The sequence below is a fragment of the Saccopteryx leptura genome, chromosome 7, assembly GCF_036850995.1.
Source record: "Saccopteryx leptura isolate mSacLep1 chromosome 7, mSacLep1_pri_phased_curated, whole genome shotgun sequence".
Lineage (NCBI taxonomy): Eukaryota > Metazoa > Chordata > Mammalia > Chiroptera > Emballonuridae > Saccopteryx > Saccopteryx leptura.
This window is the reverse complement of record NC_089509.1, coordinates 63,926,750-63,945,068: the sequence shown is the minus strand read 5'-3', so window position 1 is coordinate 63,945,068 and position 18,319 is coordinate 63,926,750. Positions and strand designations below refer to the sequence as shown.

At 41.0% G+C, this 18,319-nt stretch overlaps 1 protein-coding gene across 3 annotated transcripts in view; it reads left to right on the top strand.

Moving 5' to 3' along the window:
* Positions 1–18,319, top strand: part of PDE11A (phosphodiesterase 11A) — a 477,210-nt gene that overhangs the window by 309,053 nt on the left and 149,838 nt on the right. For all 3 annotated transcript variants that reach the window (XM_066345959.1, XM_066345958.1, XM_066345957.1), the window contains one exon: positions 3,714–3,764. In XM_066345959.1, coding sequence (XP_066202056.1) covers positions 3,714–3,764 — 51 coding nt within the window. The remainder of the gene's footprint in view (positions 1–3,713; positions 3,765–18,319) is intronic.

Sequence of the window (18,319 nt, the reverse complement as noted above, 5' to 3'; positions counted from 1 at the left end):
TAAGGACCCCTGTGGTGACATTAAGCCCACATGATATCCAAGATGATCTTCCCATCTCATCTGATTAGCAACCTTAATTCCATTAATAAGTTTAATTCCCCCTTGCCATGTTACATGAACATATGCACAGATTCCAGGGATTGGAATCTGGACATCTTGGGAAGGGGAGAATATTCTGCCTACTACGTATAAGAAAATCAACGCATTTGTTTGGAGACATTAATAAGTTGGAGATGCCAGTGAGTTGACGAAGTAGGAAGTTAGAGGTGTACGCAGTTGGATGGTGAGTTTGGAGCTCAAGGAGAGGTTAGGGCTAAATTTGGAACTTGTCAACACAGAGATGGTATATAAAGCCATGGAGTGTATGACATCACTGGAGGAGAGACTGAGCCCAGAAAAGTTCTACATTTAATACTGCTGCAAAAGGCAGTGGTAGATTTGTGTGTGGATTTGGCAGCAAGAAATTGGAAATCTTGAGACAAGCTGTTTCTGTGGAGTCATGGGGGCAGAAGCAAAAGTGATGCAAGTTGAGGAGTAAATGAGACATGATCAGTAACCACAGGTGATGAGGAAAAGTCCTGCATGACCTCACAGCATTTGTCAATGCTTGATCACCTCACTACTCTTAACAAGGAGTAAGCAAAATCACTGTTGTATTGTGTTTATCTCTAGTCAGAATGCATGACAGCTGTGTTGATAGTGTACATAAAAGGGATACGTATTGCTGGGTTTTCATTGCTGTAGTCCTGCTGCAGGGTCTTCTTTTCTTGAGAAATCTGCTCCTCTGGCTGGTTGGCCCTTCCGGGGATTCTTAAAGGGCACAATGCTATGTCCCCCCAGACCAGGATTTACCAAAGGGCCTACTCCTGCAGGAATGAGGTCTTCATATTAGCTGATGAGTCCTCCCTGCACACCCACAAGGGACTGTGCTCTTTGAGGAGAAAGTGGTTGAAAAAGATTCTTGTGTGAGGCCATTCCTCTGCTCCTTTACTGGTTCTCAGAGTCCTACAAAAGGGAATAGGAACTCTCAGAACAAAAAGATTCAAAAGGTAAAACCAAAAGCTTCATTACTATTTATTAACTTGGTTAAATATAGATAGAATAAAACAGTCTATGCACTTAATAGATTAGCCAGCAGAGAGGCTAAAATCACATTTAATCTCCTAAGAACTGTCCGAAGTAGAGGAAGTAGAGGGCCACACCACAGAATATTTTCCAGTAAAAAAAAAAAATCTCTTTGTTTCTGATTGCTAAACCTCACAGAGCATATTTATCTCTCAAAATAACATCTTATGGCTTCGTTTATCCTGGGAAAATTATGTTTATAGCCCCAAAACTCTGTATAATGTTTACAAGAAAATGTAGTATGGGAAAGTTTTGATTTACGTTCCAAATTAAATTGGTTTAAATAATGTCCTAATCATGTGTAGACATTTTGAGAAGCAATGGAGGTATGCGTCTCAGTTGTTTCTGGCTCTAAGAAAGGTAGCTTATGATGAATGTGTCACTACCCAGTCTTTAATATATATTTACATATATTACTTAGTATATATATAACTTAGTATAAATATATAATATATATTTATATATATTACTTAGTGTGTGTGTGTGTGTGTATATATATATATATATATATATATATATATATATATATTACTTGCTTTTACTTAGTACTTGACAATCAGTCTCCTCTCAAAGATGAAAAAGTGTCGAGGTAACTATGGGAAAAGAAGTGAGTGATTACAGTGTTTATAATGGAAGAGAAGATACTATTGACTATAAAGCAACTCTTTCCTAAGAACAATATTAGTTAGGACCAGAGTCAGCCCTTGAATTTAAGTAACACTTAAAGCAGATTCTATCCAAACATCATTTTTTGTTCACACGTACATATGAATTTACTTTTATTTTCATTAAGTTTTAGGAAGTTGTTGCAGGTCTTACAATACATTATAATTTTTTGCAATTCTAAAGAATAGAAAACAGTCTCCCTCTTGGTGTTTTTGGGTAGAATCTCTGATTTTCAAGATGTTACTGATATTAAGCAGGAGATGCCTGTATAGTATTATTATAATACCATTTTATAAATGAGGCCCATTTTAAAAGGCTCTTTATAAAAGAGATTAAAATACTTGCCCAAAGACCAATAGCAGAGAAGTGGCAGTCTGGCATAAGAGACTGTGTTCTGACCACCGTGAGACGCTGCCTCCACGATGGCCCTGCTCCCGTCACACAGGTGTTACATGTCTTGGGTCAGCATTTTTCCAAGTTCTTGGCCAATAGGTTAGTAGGTGTGAATGTTACTAGATTAATATTTCACCTGAAAGGGAGTTCTGTGGCTAATTCGATTTGGGAAATGCTGAGTTTAACCAAATAAAACCTTTACTTTTCAAAGCCAAATGTACACTACGATTCTCAAAGGTTGGTAGTTGAAGAGGCATTTAGAAGTTCTCAGAATTAATGTTTGAAATGTGTATAATTTAAGTATGGGATAAGAAAAAAATGGAATTGGTAGCACAAAATGTATAATACGTATACATTATGTATGTGTGTATATGGTGGTGTATATAGCATACTTTATAACATGCCAGTACTGCAAATGTGTGTGTTTGTCCTACATAACAAGAAGGCTGAGGCAGGGTCATCCAGGGCCAAGCTCATTTCTCTCTCCCTTTCTGCTGTACTATCCATAACAAGCTGTCATTCACACTCACAGTTGTCATCTTATAGACACAAGATTTTGCTGCACCTCCAGGCCTTACAGCTGTTTTCCAGGGAGAAAGAGAAAGAAGAAAAAAAAAAAGCAATCCCAACACTCCCACTTATATTTCAGTGAGCAGAGCATTGTCACCTGGCCACTCCGCATGACCACCCGTAGCTCTAGGCAGCCTTCAAACTGGGTTATGATGGGGTGATAAACCACAAAGATTGGTTTAGTGCTCATGTGACATGTCATCAGCTGCAGTCTGGCTGCAACTCTGCTCAATATGTCATTTTGGGTGAATGAGCAGCTCGTCTTGGGGCCGTGCACTTCTGGTTGAGGGAAAATGAAGATGGCAGAACCATGTGGGCTATTAAAGACTCTGCTCAAATGTAGCATCTGTCACCTTCCTCTACATTCCATTGGCAAAAGCAAGTCATATACTAAGGCTGATGTCAGTAGGGCAGGGAAATGTAATCCTTTTATAAAAAGCATTGGAAAAAGAATAGACATTGCAGATGGTTGGGTATAACAGTATAATCTTTCCTGTATTATAAACACAGGCAATTGAGAGTAGGCAAGAGATAGAAGTTGAATCAGCAATCTACACAGTCACACACACACACACACAACACACACACACACCTCCTTTTTATTTATATTCCAGAGCATTTCACAGGATAAGTATTCACATCTTTTGGAAACTATGCTTTTGAGCCACATCATGCTCCTTTGATAAAATAACTACCTATAAAAACATCCTGGTATAAAATACTTTGCTTGCAATGTGAGCTGTAGTTCCATTCAGCATTTTAACAGATTCCACTGTAATTGCACGGATGACATGACAGTCTGTGTCACAGACTGTTATTGTAAAATTCTTGACATACATTAAATTCCACAATTTTGTCAAGGTGCTATTCATGAACAACATTTTTTTAAGCTAAGAGAATTTCAGAAAATAGAGTTGTGTTAGTTATTAAAGTTTTTTTTTCCTTTTCTTCTGAATCAGGTGCTGTCATACCATGCGACATGTTCAAAAGCTGAAGTTGACAAGTTTAAGGTAAGGAAGCAAATGGTGCCCTATTAGGGCATAAAGGTAAGCTTTACATGACTCTCTGACTCTTCATGACTTGCTTCTGTAGAATTAGTTCTGCCCATTGAGTGTTAGGGGAACAGAGCGGGGCAAAAGTGCCTTTGGATATCTCAGTTTTAGAGGGCAAGAGGAACCTATATCACTGAGTAGCCCGTCATGATCATTGAAATGATTCTGTATTTCTTTCTTTCTATTTGTTAAGGAAGCAGAATATCAGAAAAATATCTGTGTAATATGGTGAGAATCAGGATGCCTGGTTTGGGCATTGGTTTTACCTCTAACTTTCTGTACACTTAAAATCTTAGGTTCTGTATCTTCATCTGTAAAGTGAAGATATTAGGATACTATTTGGTAACATTACCAAGTGTTTACTATGGACTAGGCACAATACAAGCATTCCACTTGTATTAGTTCATTTGAGTCTCATAATCCTGTGAAGTAGGTACTATATTTCAGCTGAGTAAACTGAGCCATAGAGGTATTGAATAAAAAGACCAAGGTCAAACAATTGTAAGAAGTATTAGCCAGACTGTCTGGTCCCAGAACTGGAGTTCTTAACCACCAGGCTCCACAGCATTTCAGCATGACTCCCCTTTCATCTCTGATGTCCTCTGAGTCTGTGAATGAGTCTCAGATATTCCTTTTTACCTTATTATCCACATTCCCTTAAAGGCAGAATTCTTCTCTCCTTGTAATTCTAACAGGTCATGGTCAAAACGTGGGTATATGGAGAAACTGATTTTTTTCCCTTTTGAAAGTTTTTTTTTGAGGGAGGAGGAGGTTTAGTCATTTGCTATCAAAAGCTACTACTACCATAAGAAAGATAATGTTTTGTATTGTGATATTTGTGTGTAATAATACTTGATGAATGTCTATTCTTCTAAGAGTTTCATTTGCATGTAGATGTATTCATCCTCCCAGGAAAAACAGCACAGAGACCTTTGGGTCTGATAATTAAATCAGGTCATTAGAGTTGTCACACTAATAACAAAAGGAAACCAGGAGGACCCCAAACTCATAGCGGGGATGAGAGAACTATTTGGAGGGTAGGAAGCATATAGTGGGCCTAAGGTGAGCTGCTTGAGCTCCAACCGGGAATATGGAACAGACCTGCAATGGTAACCCGGATCAAAAAGAAAGAGAGGAAGAGAGAGAGGGTAAGATGAAATCTGGAATCAGAGTTATCTATGAGATTTCATGAGTTAAAGCAGGGGTCCCCAAACTACGGGCCTCATGAGGCCCCCTAAGGCCATTTATCCGGCCCCCGCCGCACTTCCGGAAGGGGCACCTCTTTCATTGGTGGTCAGTGAGAGGAGCATAGTTCCCATTGAAATACTGGTCAGTTTGTTGATTTAAATTTATTTGTTCTTTATTTTAAATATTGTATTTGTTCCCGTTTTGTTTTTTTACTTTAAAAATAAGATATGTGCAGTGTGCATAGGGATTTGTTTATAGTTTTTTTTTATAGTCCGGCCCTCCAACGGTCTGAGGGACAGTGAACTGGCCCCCTGTGTAAAAAGTTTGGGGACCCCTGAGTTAAAGGCTGGTTGAGTCTCTGTATTGGATTATGCCAGCTCAGACCAAGCTACTAATCAGTGATTCCTAGAGTTTGGGAAGAACATAATTTTATTATCTAGTGCCAAAAAGGATCTGGAGGTCAAATACACGCATACACAGGTCAGACTCAAGTTGCGGTTGAAACTGTACCACATTTGAGATTCAGACATGTCTAGAAAACTGGTGAGACGTGGTCTGTTTTTTGAGGTTTTTTCAGATGTGGTCTGTTTTACATGGGAAACTAAGAGATCTTCTAAGTCAATAACTCATCCTACTGGAATTTGAGGCCATAGACCTCAGTGTCTAGATGATTCCAAGTTCAATACGGGGTTTGTCTTAGATTTGCCTCTTACCCCAGCCTCCCATGGATTCACTTTCTCAGCTAAGAGCATGAGTGGATGCAAAAGGCATAGACTTTCTATCATTTTAGTGCATTAAATGCCCCTGAGAGCACAGGGTTCCAGAGTATCAATAGCACATGACAGAAAGCAGCAACAGCCCAAAGGAAGGAAGCATCACTGTGGACCAGAGCCAAGGCACCTTCCTACCAATCTGACCAGCAGAGGTTGAAGGAATCAATGCAGGCAGAGTAGTCACATTTTAAGGACAAATAAGGTATACTCTGAAAACTTCCAAAAATAAGTAAGAGAGATAAAAATCCCATAATATTGGAGAGTGTGATACATACCATTACTTTCAACTAATTATCGTTTATACTCCTAGATGGTGTGATTTAAAGGAACATACACTTCATATACAATGAACCTGTAGTGAATCTTTAATCATCGTTAATGATAGGCTGATACCACCTTACCTTTTTTTTGTATCTTGTCTTCCTATCTCATACAGCTCTATGTTTGAGGGTTTCTTTTCCTATTTTAAAATGTCAAAGAAGAGGGGGAGGGTGTTTTTGTACTTGTTTTGTTTTGTTCTGTTAACCCCATTTCTCCTGCTGGGAAAAACCTCCCTGCAAGGCATGTGGTGGTGGGTGGTTACATGGTGGTCAGAGCGTGAAAACCTTTCTAGACATGTCCCTGGATTGTCTAGCCAGAATGAATAGATGAAACAACATATAATTGCTCACCCAAAACTATCAGAATTTAAGCTTATTTTTTGTGGCTCTGATGTATCATTTATACTCTAGAGACGTCCTTCTGTGGGACTAAGATCACAGAACTTTCTGCGATTAATGACTTAATTTTCAAAAAGTCTGATTCTAGTTATAATGTTAATAATTTATTCTTTATGGGTTGGTTGTGCACTAAATGAGGAAATCAGGATCTGAAGAATGATTTTTGTCTTCATTAACATTTACTGCTCTTCCTTGAACTTGAAATAAGAAAGTTATGCAGATTTTTGTGCCTGTTTATATCTCTTCTGCACTGTGCCAACAGGAATAATCTATAATGACCATTGACAGTTAGAGCTCTTTGAGGAGGACTGGTTTAAAGGCTTTTTAATAACCTGAAGACTCCAGCTGTGATGACATGAGCAAGTGAGTTTAGTCCACCAATTATATGCTCCTGTAATTTTATGCACTTTCCTAAGATTCCAGTGCGGTGGACAGACGGAACAGTTATCACCATATTTGCCAGTTTATCAACTAAAATCAACTCGTGAACAGTCTCATATTTTACTGGCACCTTTTACCATCCCTTTTTTCAATTTTAGACTGCATGGGTTATGACTGCAATCAGAGAGGAACTCGTTTACACAACTGTTTAACTGCCTCGGTAATTGTGTTCTGTTTTGTTTTTAATTATATTTATTGGGGTGACATTGGTTAATAAGATTATATAGGTTTCAAGTGTACATTTCTATGATACACAATCTGTGTATTGCTTTGTGTGCTCACCACACAAAGTCAACTCATCTTCTGACACCATTGGATCTTTTGCCTTCATTTCTTTTTTTTTTTTCTTTCAATTCTATTTTGTAATAGTTTCAGTTGTATAGCTTAGTAGTTAGACAGTCAATACTTATACTTTACCTAGTGTTCTTCTTGATATTTCCAGTACCCCAACTAGCATTTTACATAGTTGTTACAGGATGGAACAGCCTATGTTCCCTATGTTTTACTTACATCCCTCTGACTAGTTTATAATTACCAATTTGTACTTCTCAATCCCTTCACCTCTATCACCCAGTCCAACATTTTTTTTAATTTTTACTGAGCTTATTGATGTTACGTTGGTTAATAAAATTATATAGGTTTCAGGTGTACAATTCTATAAAATATTATCTATATGTATTGTATTGTGTGTTCACCACCCCAACTCAAGTCTCCTTCCATCACCATTTACCTCACCTTTACCCTCTTCTCTCCCCCCCCCCTCTGCCGTTCCCTCTGGTAATCACCACACTGTTTGTGTCTGTGAGGGGTTTTGTTTGTTTGTTTGTTTGTTTGTTTGTTTTGCTTAATCCCTTCACCTTTTCCACCCAGCCTCCCAACCCCAATCCCCTCTGACCGTTGTCAGTCTGTTCTCTATACCTATGAGTCCGTTTTTATTTTATTTATTATGTTTATTTTATTTTGTTTATTTTGTTCATGAGATTCTACTACTGCCTCAGTAATTAAATGCCAATAACTCAGGTTGAGTGAGTTTCAACTAACTTTTGCATATTTTAAGTTTCCAATGTTAGTGCTTAGGACACTGATTAATATACTGGTAAAGAAAACAAAGCACCATAGAGTAGATACTCCCCGTGACCTTTCTGTACCATAATAAGAATAGCTACATCAAAAATAGGATCTTCCAACCTCTTCTGAGAGAGGGTTGGCAGGGGACAGCTGAGCAACGGGATGTGATATCCTAGGTTTGAGTAGACATGTTTGATCCGTGAATTATTCAAATGCTCTAATAAGAAGCTTCTGCCCTCACAACCGCCCTGGTTGTTAAGCTGGTAGATGTGTCTGTCAGAGAGGCCCTACAGAAGGTGATGTGGGACCTGCCCAGGAGAGAAGAGGTAGGGTGGCTGATGGGGCAGAGGCTCGTTGTAAGCTCGAGTTCCCCACCCCAGTCAGTAGGGTGTACCTGTCAGCTCCTCTCCTGCAGCGGACACTTCCTCAGAGGCACCCCCCCCCAGCTGGGGGTGGGGAGCCCAGGACGGCAGGGAGGAGAGAACTTCTATTGTTTCTCTAGTCTCAGCCCTCACAGCCTTCCTACAGCACTACCTTTGGACTTCTCAATGACTAGCAACTTTCCAGTTAAACCTCAGCTTATTTCTAAGGTTGTTAAAAAGCGTACCCAAACAGGCTTTGAGTACCTTCTCACACCTACCCTATTCTGCCTTCTCTCTAGGCCCCGCCTCTTGAATTGGGATGGTTTTGACTTTAAGTAGTATTTATGTTGAGATTAATAGCCAAGATTTTTTTTTATTTTTTATCATCAGAGAAGTTATTGAACCTTCGGCAGGGGAAACAGCTGAGTCAGCATCTGAAAGGGCACCTTCTGGTCCAGAGGCAGTGGCATGAGCCAGCAGCCCGCCCCCCTTGGGACACATCCGTAAACACGTGCAATGATTTGTGGTCACAGGTCTGCATGTCCTGTGGGGTTCTCTTTATGAATTGTGTCTTAATCATGTGCCATATAAGAAAAAGGATGGTTGCACTTTGTCACTCCTGAGTATTGAAAATGCAACCACAGCTGCAACTCCAGGGGGCCTTCCCCGACCGAGGGCTGAACCTAGCAGCTGTACTCCAAGGATCCACTTGGCCAAAATGCATCCTGTAGGGACCCTGACTCCTCTCAGATCAACCTAAATAGCCACTATTTGCCACTCTTTCCTCTTGAAATCAAAACAGGGGTCCTGTTTCCTGAAGTTCGCCAAGAATGTCTCCTTCCCTTGGGAGAAAGAGTGGGCCTGGACAGCTTCCTCCAACCTCCTTAATTCTGCACGTTGGCACAGCTCGTTCACCGCGTTCCTTGAATGTCACACTGGCAGGTCCAAGGGTTTGAGCCTGAGGGAATGAAGTAGAAGTTTCAGAGCAATGATGAGATGAGTCCTGAAGGTCCAGAGAGGACAGGAGCAGAGGACAATAGTGTGGCCCAGTTAGAGCCCTAGCCAAAGGGCAGAAACTTCCAGAACACCAGGGCATCTGGTATCACTCTCCCTTCTCTCTGGCTTCCCTCTAGTTCAGGGGTCCCCAAACTTTTTACACAGGGGGCCAGTTCACTGTCCCTCAGACCATTGGAGGGCCGGACTATAAAAAAAGCTATGAACAAATCCCTATGCACACTGCACATATCTTATTTTAAAGTAAAAAAACAAAACGGGAATAAATATAACATTTAAAATAAAGAACAAGTAAATTTAAATCAACAAACTGACCAGTATTTCAATGGGAACTATGCTCCTCTCACTGACCACCAATGAAAGAGGTGCCCCTTCCGGAAGTGCGGTGGGGGCCGGACAAATGGACTCAGGGGGCCGCATGTGGCCCGCAGGCCATAGTTTGGGGACCCCTGCTCTAGTTAGAGCCATCTATGAGTATAGGTATGGAACTAGGAAACAGAGAACTGAGAGCCCCTCCCCTCAGTGGTGTGGGCGTGGCTTGGTGAACACAATGGTTGATTTTTTCAGTGCTCTCCCTTCGGTACACACAGAACCTACAAACTCCTGACTGTTACAGTTTGCCCACCCTCCTCTCCAGATGCACACTTCGGATAAAACTGTACAGCCCTCTTTGAGGCCTCACACTTCCTCACTCCCACACACTGTCCCCTCCATTCTGACTCCAGAACGTCTCATGCTCCCATCAGCATCATAGTCATCGCTCGTTCAGTTTCTCGTTGCCTCCCTGCAGACAGGTTATGCAGGGCCCTGCAGACGCCCTCCCTGCCTCTCTCCCAGTGCATCCTGAACGCAGTGGCCAGCTGAGCAATACTCTTCTGTTGGTGCCAGTTTCCGTCCCACAAAGCTTACATCTTCTACAAGCCCCTAGATTTCAGCATGTCAAATTCTTTCACTGAACTAATTAGAAGTGCTCTGAACAGTAACCTCCAGTTCACTTTTCCATCCTGTCCCCATGCATTCCCACCCCTCACACACGTTCCATTTCACAGTTTCTGTTCATCCTCGTCCCTTCCCTATCTTGGGTCCTATCCCTAGTCCTATCTCTGCATATTGAAAAATCTTAATAATCCCATCTGATCCTGCTCAGTAGCCCCCCTCTTCATAAAGTTGTTTTAATTGTCCTTCAGGCACATGTGATCTGCTCACTTGCCATTCTTTTATTGTACTTATTAGTTTCTACCCTGTGATATAAATCTTTGGGCATCTATATGATTGCCTGGTTAAACTTTGGGGGGACAATCATCATCTAACTTGCTTTTGTAACTTTTTATACCAACTAAAACCATGGCTTGCACCTGGGTGCTGGAGAAATTTCTACCAACTGACCAAATGTATTGAGCTATTTGCAATCTTGACAGCAGAGGAAGTTACCACATATGGATAGAATTTGAAACAGGAATCTGTGACAATATCAGTGTCTGTAAATTCTGTATCAACCCGTTTTAAGTTCTTGATTGTTAGTTCCTGGGTTTCTAATAAATTTGAAACTATTTGAAAGTAAAGGAATTCTTTTTTCTCTTTAAGTTAGAATCTTCCCCCTGGAATGTTCACTGTGATAATATCTGTTCTTCTCGACTATGAACAAAGGCCCTGTGCCTATCATTTTTAGATGACTCAACAACTTCCTCAATATTAAATTTGACTAAATATTTTTAAAACTCCATTTATTTTCTTGAATCTCAGGATATCTTTCTAATTCCTTTTATTTGTGTGGTCCTATATTCTGCGCCTTCTATTGAATATTTATTTTTGAAAATAGGTACTGCTTTGATAGTTCTGATATTTTCTCCCAGTTGACAATGGATCCATCCAAAAATCTGAGAAACGTGCATGAGTCATGATTCTGTTGATTCCAAGGCATCATGTGATACACAAGGTTGAGAAGATGTCTGATTGAGGGTTTTCTGTAACCTTGGTAACCAGAGTTTCCCCTTCTTAAGCAGTCTTTATAAGACCACATATACATACAGTCAGATAGGAGAGAGCAAACATGTAAATACACAAAGCAGCCACCAGACCTCTGGGTTCATTCAACATTTCCAGACCTCAGGTTTCCTCATCTGCAAAACACAACCATTATAAAATGCTCTAATGCAACGCTATAATTTTATGAGCCTATAAATCTATCTCTAGGAAGGAAGAGGAAAATAAAACACAAAAGCAACATAAAGTTAACAAAACATCATGGGGTCCTTAAAGTTTTTGAATACTAATCCTTTCCATTTAAGCTCTGTTTTAAAAGTTGAGTATTTGGTGGAAAAGTTGGCTTCGCTTGATTTAGTTTCATATTGTGATTTCCAAAGCCCACCATGGCTATATTATATTTGAAGGATAATATAATACAATAATACCTGTGAGGAAGATGAGTAATTGTTTTAATTAAGACAAGAGTCTCAATCTCACTAGCATAAAAACTATACCCTAATGCTTTCTATAAATGTTTAAATAATAAAATGTCTCAATATGACTTAGCGTTGTATAAAAGCCTTTTTATACCCATTATCTCATTGAGTCCCACAACCCCTTGGTGAGAGCTGGGTTATTATGGCTTTGTTTTACGTGAGGCAACCAAGAACCAAAGAATTAGCAAGAAAATTTGGTTTTGGTTTTCCCTCTCCATTGTTTTGTTTGGACCTTGAAGACGATGTTTCTTTTCAAGTGGCTCAATAGGAGAACGTAAGCAACACCATGGAATTTTATCCTAACATCGTTTCTTTTGATTTAGCCATTATTCTTGGAATCTTAGTGACATTTTAACAGTTTAAAGCTAAATAAATATGAATGGTAATGATGATTGTCTGACAAAAACAGAATTTTTGGCTGAACTTAACAGACATTTTAAAAGAGACTTTTCTTGGTATTCTTTGGGTAATCAGCATATATTCCTATTTTATTAGAAAGTTCTCTTAGTACCGTAGTTATGACATCTATGCAACTTCTTGCCCTGGGGTTTCAGACTGCTTAGAAACCTAGGGAATTTGGAAATAGCAAAATTAGGAAGATATTGCATCATTCTTAGCAAGAGAGTATATGATCCATTATTCTGACATCTTGCTTGCTTACAGCCTGGTTGGCTATCTAGCTGTATAGAAACCTCTCAACATCTGGAAAGCTCAAAGGAAAAAGACCAGTCCCACTTTATTATCCCATGTTCTCCAGGACTGCCAAGTACCTTGTAGGAAAGATAAGAAGCATATGCGATTGTGAACATCAGTTTAGTAATAAAGCGCTTTATCAGGGGATAAAGTCTTACGTTTAAGGCATGAGAACTCATAAGTAGAGACTATTGGGGTAGGACATTAAGAAAGTGAGACTAGGTTAATATCTGTATTTCCTATAGTGATGCTGATGTTAGGGACATGTGGATACTAATCTGCGTATGTGGAATATGATGACTATCTCAGGTAAATTTTTAAGAATTTTAAAAAGTAAGTCTGAGTAATTTAATTGTATACTGCTTCGGGATGGTGTGTGTGCGTGCCCATGCTTTAGTTTAAAGAGATAATCAAGTGATTTGGAGTTTCAGTTCTGGCTTTAAGAAAAGACTTTGTACCAGGCAATTTCATTGTCTCCACAGAGACAAGCAAATCTGTGAGAAAACAAGATCTGAGATGAAACACTTTGGCCACTGGGTGCCATCCTTGCTCCATGTAAGGATTTGCTGAGCCTCATTTCTAGGAAAACTGGTTAAAACCTGAAAGACAGTCATTTCAAGATATAATAATGTTTGTGTGTGTGCATGACCTGGAATGTGTTAACGACACCGGCAGCTTATTCATTTGCCCAGGCATGAGGCGGAGGACTGGGGAGATCATTCTTCTGGGTCAGCCTTATCAGCAGAGCCTGGGTGAAGCCTGCTTGCTTGCTGTTTCCCAGTGAACCAGCCAGTGGGCGGCAGGACAGGCACCATGGAGGGGCTGGCAGTTGTCGATGAGGTGGTGTGTTCAGTGTCTGGAGGTTAGCAAGGCAGAGGTTCCGTTACTTATTTTTATTTTTGCGTATATTGCATCATGCATGTCACAAGACTTGAACCCAGACATTTCTGTGGCTGTGCTGGGCGCCTTTAAATGCATTCCTTTATTTATCAGAGCAGGTGGAGCTATTGAGCACTCTTCTTATTCCTGGGAAATCTGCGTGTTGGTGGGATAGTAACTCTGTTTCAGGTGCTTTTTATTTCCCTAGAAGCAATTCATGGAGTTTACAAAGGCACCACTACAGCCAGGCATCAGCACATTCATAGACAATGACACAGCATCTGCGCAGGATTTTGCTCTTTAGATTTGATACTTATATGCATAAAACCAAAAAATTAAACTCAGCATTATGAACATGAATTACCACGGAGAATATTCTAAGACTGTCATGTAACACAGGCTGATGTCTCTTTTCAGAGCCCAGCGGGGGCAGGGGAGGGGTGGCTAAACAGAATTAGGATGTAAACAAATAAGAATTTTAATAAAAATTGAAAATTTGTTACTGTCACTCTGTAACAAAAAGCTCGAGATTCCTTTATAGAGGACCACACTGTAGAAGGGACCCAAGCTCAAACAGATTGGCCTGATCCTCCCACGTTGGAGACCCTGCAGCTGGCCTCACAATTGGCCCGAGGAGGTGGCCTGGAGCAGTCGTCCAAGTTCTGCTTTAGACTCACTGTGATCAAATCCACATAGCCATGAACAGGGAAAGTGTGAGAAGGTGAGAACTTAACAAAAATGCAGGCTTTTCTTTAACCTATCCAGGGATAAAAGACTTACATACTACTCTGCTATTAATCATCTACAGGTGGGTGGACTTTAAAATACATTTCTGGGCTTACTGTGGGATGGCATGATACCAATTATTATATATTTTAAATATATTCACTAGGAGTGGTGTTCTTACAGCCATAGCATTCTTGCTGACTCAAAGCGCTTTCATAACTCTTAGTACCTTGATGGTTAACAGAAGCCTTTAAAGGAGGAATCTGCGGCTACATCCCCTGTGTGGTTGCGGGCAGCTGAGGGAGACAGCACGCTGCCAGCTTGGAAGCCTCACTTCTGATTGGAGGTCCTTTCCTCAGACTCTCCTACCCAGTATGTATGCTCGGGCCACTGGGTGTGATGGTCACCTGGAAAATAAGAAACATTTCATGAATGTGTACCCTGTGCCAGGTCTGTTTTCAGCACCTTACTTGTATTCATTCATTTCATCCTCAAAAAACACCCTACTATTATTTTTCTTATTTTATGTATGATGACACTGAAGTGCAAAGAACTGCTCGGTTATAGTGTGCTAGTCAAGAAATGGTGATGTGTGATCATGAGCCCTTCTGTAATCATGGCTGAGCGCCTAAATAGATGAGTTCAGATGTCAATAGACCCTGCTAAGGGTGTTTCTGTTTGCTTGTTTGTTTTTAAGCTCACATACTTTGTAGTCAAGCCCTACTGTTTAACAGGTGTGCTTTCTCAGCCTTTGGTATTCTGGAATATCAACTTCAAAGGATAAGTTCATGGGATCTAAAAGCAGTTTTTCTATCCAAACGGTAAATCCCAAACAATTCTTGTGCTGAATGATCCCAGTCCTCTCTGTACTGGGTTAATTTTCCAAACATCTATTATTCATCTCAGGCCTTTCCGGAGACAGAAGGAGCCCTGTGAAAACCAAGCTTTGTGATGGTTTCTGCAGAAACAGATGGCCGTCCTCAGCACAGGGCTTAAATGTGTCAGACAACCCCATGAAACACTGAAGCTGGATCTTTAGGACTGACACTGTGTATTCTTCCCCTCTGCTACAGGAAAGCCCGAGAATTCTGAAAAGATACACAGATAGAGAGTTGTTCTTTGACGACATTGCTCTAACATGAAAAATCATTGGCATCACCTTTCCCTTTAAAACCATCAAGCATCAAACCATCAGTGACCTCCTTGAAAACAGCTTTCCTCTGTTTCTCTGAGGAGTTATGTGCAAGAGCAAAATAAACCCCTTAAAAACCAAAGGTCCAAGTATTCTATTGTTAGGAATGTCCTCATCTGCACTGGGCTGTGACCAAGTGTCTCTCTCCACATGAGCTCTTTCTCCTGCTGCATACGTCACTCACGAGGAGGTGGGACTGAGTAGGGTGCAATGTTCCAGATGTAAAATCTTCTTCTATATAATATACATAAGCCCAAAATTCCTCCCAGGAAGGGCTACAAACAGGAATACACTGAGTACCAAAAGGAAAACCTGTCCCACAGAATGTGCTCCTGCAAAGCCAGCTGCTCAGGCAGAGCCTCCCACCCCTCCCAGTGCTGGCTGCCGCAGACACCCAGGTGGTCCCTTGAGCCAGATGTGCACAGCCATATCATTACAGCATTGAGCTCCCAGGTGTGCTCACTGCAGCCTGGCTTTTCTTACACTAGGGTAAACACTGCCTTGGTCAGGGCCCAAGTTTCTTCTCTCTTAGCAACCCCCTCTAAAATGAACTATTATTTAGTTCCACTTTGGAGAATCTCAGAGAAGTTTTCTGATTGGTCCAGTTTGGGTCAAGTGCCGATCCCTGGACCAACCAGCTGTGACAGGGGTGTGGTCATAGAATATGTCTGCTCTCAGGTGGAACATGTGGCTGGAGTAGAAGAAAGACCAGGTTTCCTAGGAAGAAGACCATACTCGGTGGATGGTGTCATAGCTGTCCTTCACAAGTGAGGTGTACGTGCCTGCAGTTTTCAGATGGTGACTTTCAGTCCCTATCCAACCTGCCCATGGCCTTTCTTGTGGAAAGCACACATTTTCTTCAGCACAGATGCAGTTGTCATAACAGCCCCTTTATAATTCATAATTTGTAGACTCTGGGTGATGCCCACTGGTCATCTATCTGCTAAAATGATTTCCCATGTGACTTTATTTAAATTGCATTATTGAAAAGAATATTCTTTTATGTCCTTAAAGTATTTCTATTTCCACAGCTAATCCCCCTGACGGTCACCCTGATTTGGCTCCCAGACTCACCCAAATGCTACAAGGCAAATGAGTAACTTCCAGGGTGTGCCCATTAAATTAGCCCAAGGATTGCTGCTTCACACCTGTCTCATTTGGTCATATAGCAGAAGCATCTTTCTATTGTGTTTGAGCACTAAAGGCTCTGGTGTATAACCAGCAAAGCCCACCTCAACTGGATCAACCCAAAATCTACCCATTCCCTCTGGAATAGTAATTTCTCTGTGAATTAATTAGAACCTACTAGAAAATTATGCAGATCAAATAGGCTAAACATCCCTATAGCTGGTATTTGAAACTCACAGTAAAATAGCTCATTCCTAATCTACTTCCTGGCCTCGTTAGAATTCAGTTAGTAAAAGGACATTCTTTCCTGGAGGCTCTTTGGCAGATTTGTGTCTGAACAGTTAACCCGGTGTTAGCAAAAGCAGTTATTTGTATCCAAACAGCTCTTGCTGGCTGCAGAGAGAATCCCAGAGCTGTTTAGACAAGACTTTGCTTATCCTTCCACTAGGATGCAAATATTTGAAGTGGACAGAGTGAGATAAAAGGCAGCCAGTGCTGGCCCCAATACTGACCACACCCTGCAGCTGCTGGAGTTTGGGACTTGAAGGTCAGGGGAGGAAGGTGAAGAAGAGGACGCTGGAGGCAAAGACACAAAAATGTAGAAGATCTTGCCATTGTTTAAAATTATTTCCCTGCATTAACACATTTAGACTTTAAATCTGTATCAACACCAAACTAGAAAAGGTATGTGGAAGTGCATATAAATCTCCAGGACAAACGGAACTGCTAATCAAATCATGAGAAGCAGAGTATGACAACCTTGAGTTGGTTTTTCTTTCTTTCTTTTCTTTTTCTAAAGTATTCCCATAACTGTTCTTCAGATGCCTAAATGTAAACTCAGGGAGATTTATGTTTCTTCTGCCAGGATATGTTATAGTTGTCACTCAGCCTTGAAATAGTTTTCCTCTCCAGTGGAACATCAGGCCAGTAATATATTTGCATAGCTATTCCCACCTGTCACTCTTCTGCCAGCCCCGTGCGTCAGCATTGCACAGAACACCCAACCAGCCAATGGCAGGTTTTTAAGCTGCTGCAGTTATGGGGCATGTTATCAAAATATCCAGTCACCCAGCAACAGGAAGAAGCATTTCATTGGCTCTCTGGCTGCCAGCTAGAAAGGAGGACAATCCGGATGGAGTTCAGCTGTGAAGATCAAGATGAGGCATGGGGAAGGGGTGGGGAGAGGCCAAACGCTTGAACGTAAGAGCCTCTCAGTGGCAAATGTGGGATTTCATATGCGTCATATAAAGCACTGTTTTCATCCCCCCAGATAAGAATCACATGTTAAAGAACAGCATGGAACAGAGCAGGAGTCTTTTGCTGCAGTGTCATGGCATGCATACAAAATCAGTCTTCACCCCCAGTCTTGTCTTCCTGATCAAAGGACATGCTGCTGACTGTGGAAATAATGCAGGCCCTGCACCCCCGCTAGAGGGCGGGTGCCATATACAGTGGATATTCTAAATGCAAAAACAAATCCCATAGTTTACTTTATCCATATCTGACCTTGTGGATTCTCTTGCCCTTAAAAATTGCTACCTAGCTCTTCAAGCCGACTTTCCCCGCAGAAGAAATCCAAGGGGAGAGCTGAGGAGCAAGTCACGGCTACAGTGCCGCCTCGTCTCCTCCGAGTCTCCCTTCAGGAGGCCGCACGCAGTCCGTGCAGGGTGAAAAGGCTTTCCCTTTCTGTTTCTGCTCCACTTTGTTACAAGAGCACAGAAAATTAATATTGACTGGGTGCGTATGTGAAATCTAAACAATTAGGGAATGCTCTGTAAAGAATCTGCTGCAAACCAGACAAGGAAAAAAATTCTTAAATTGATGACACTCAGTCCTTGCTAAGGCCCCAGCCTCTCATTGCATCAGGA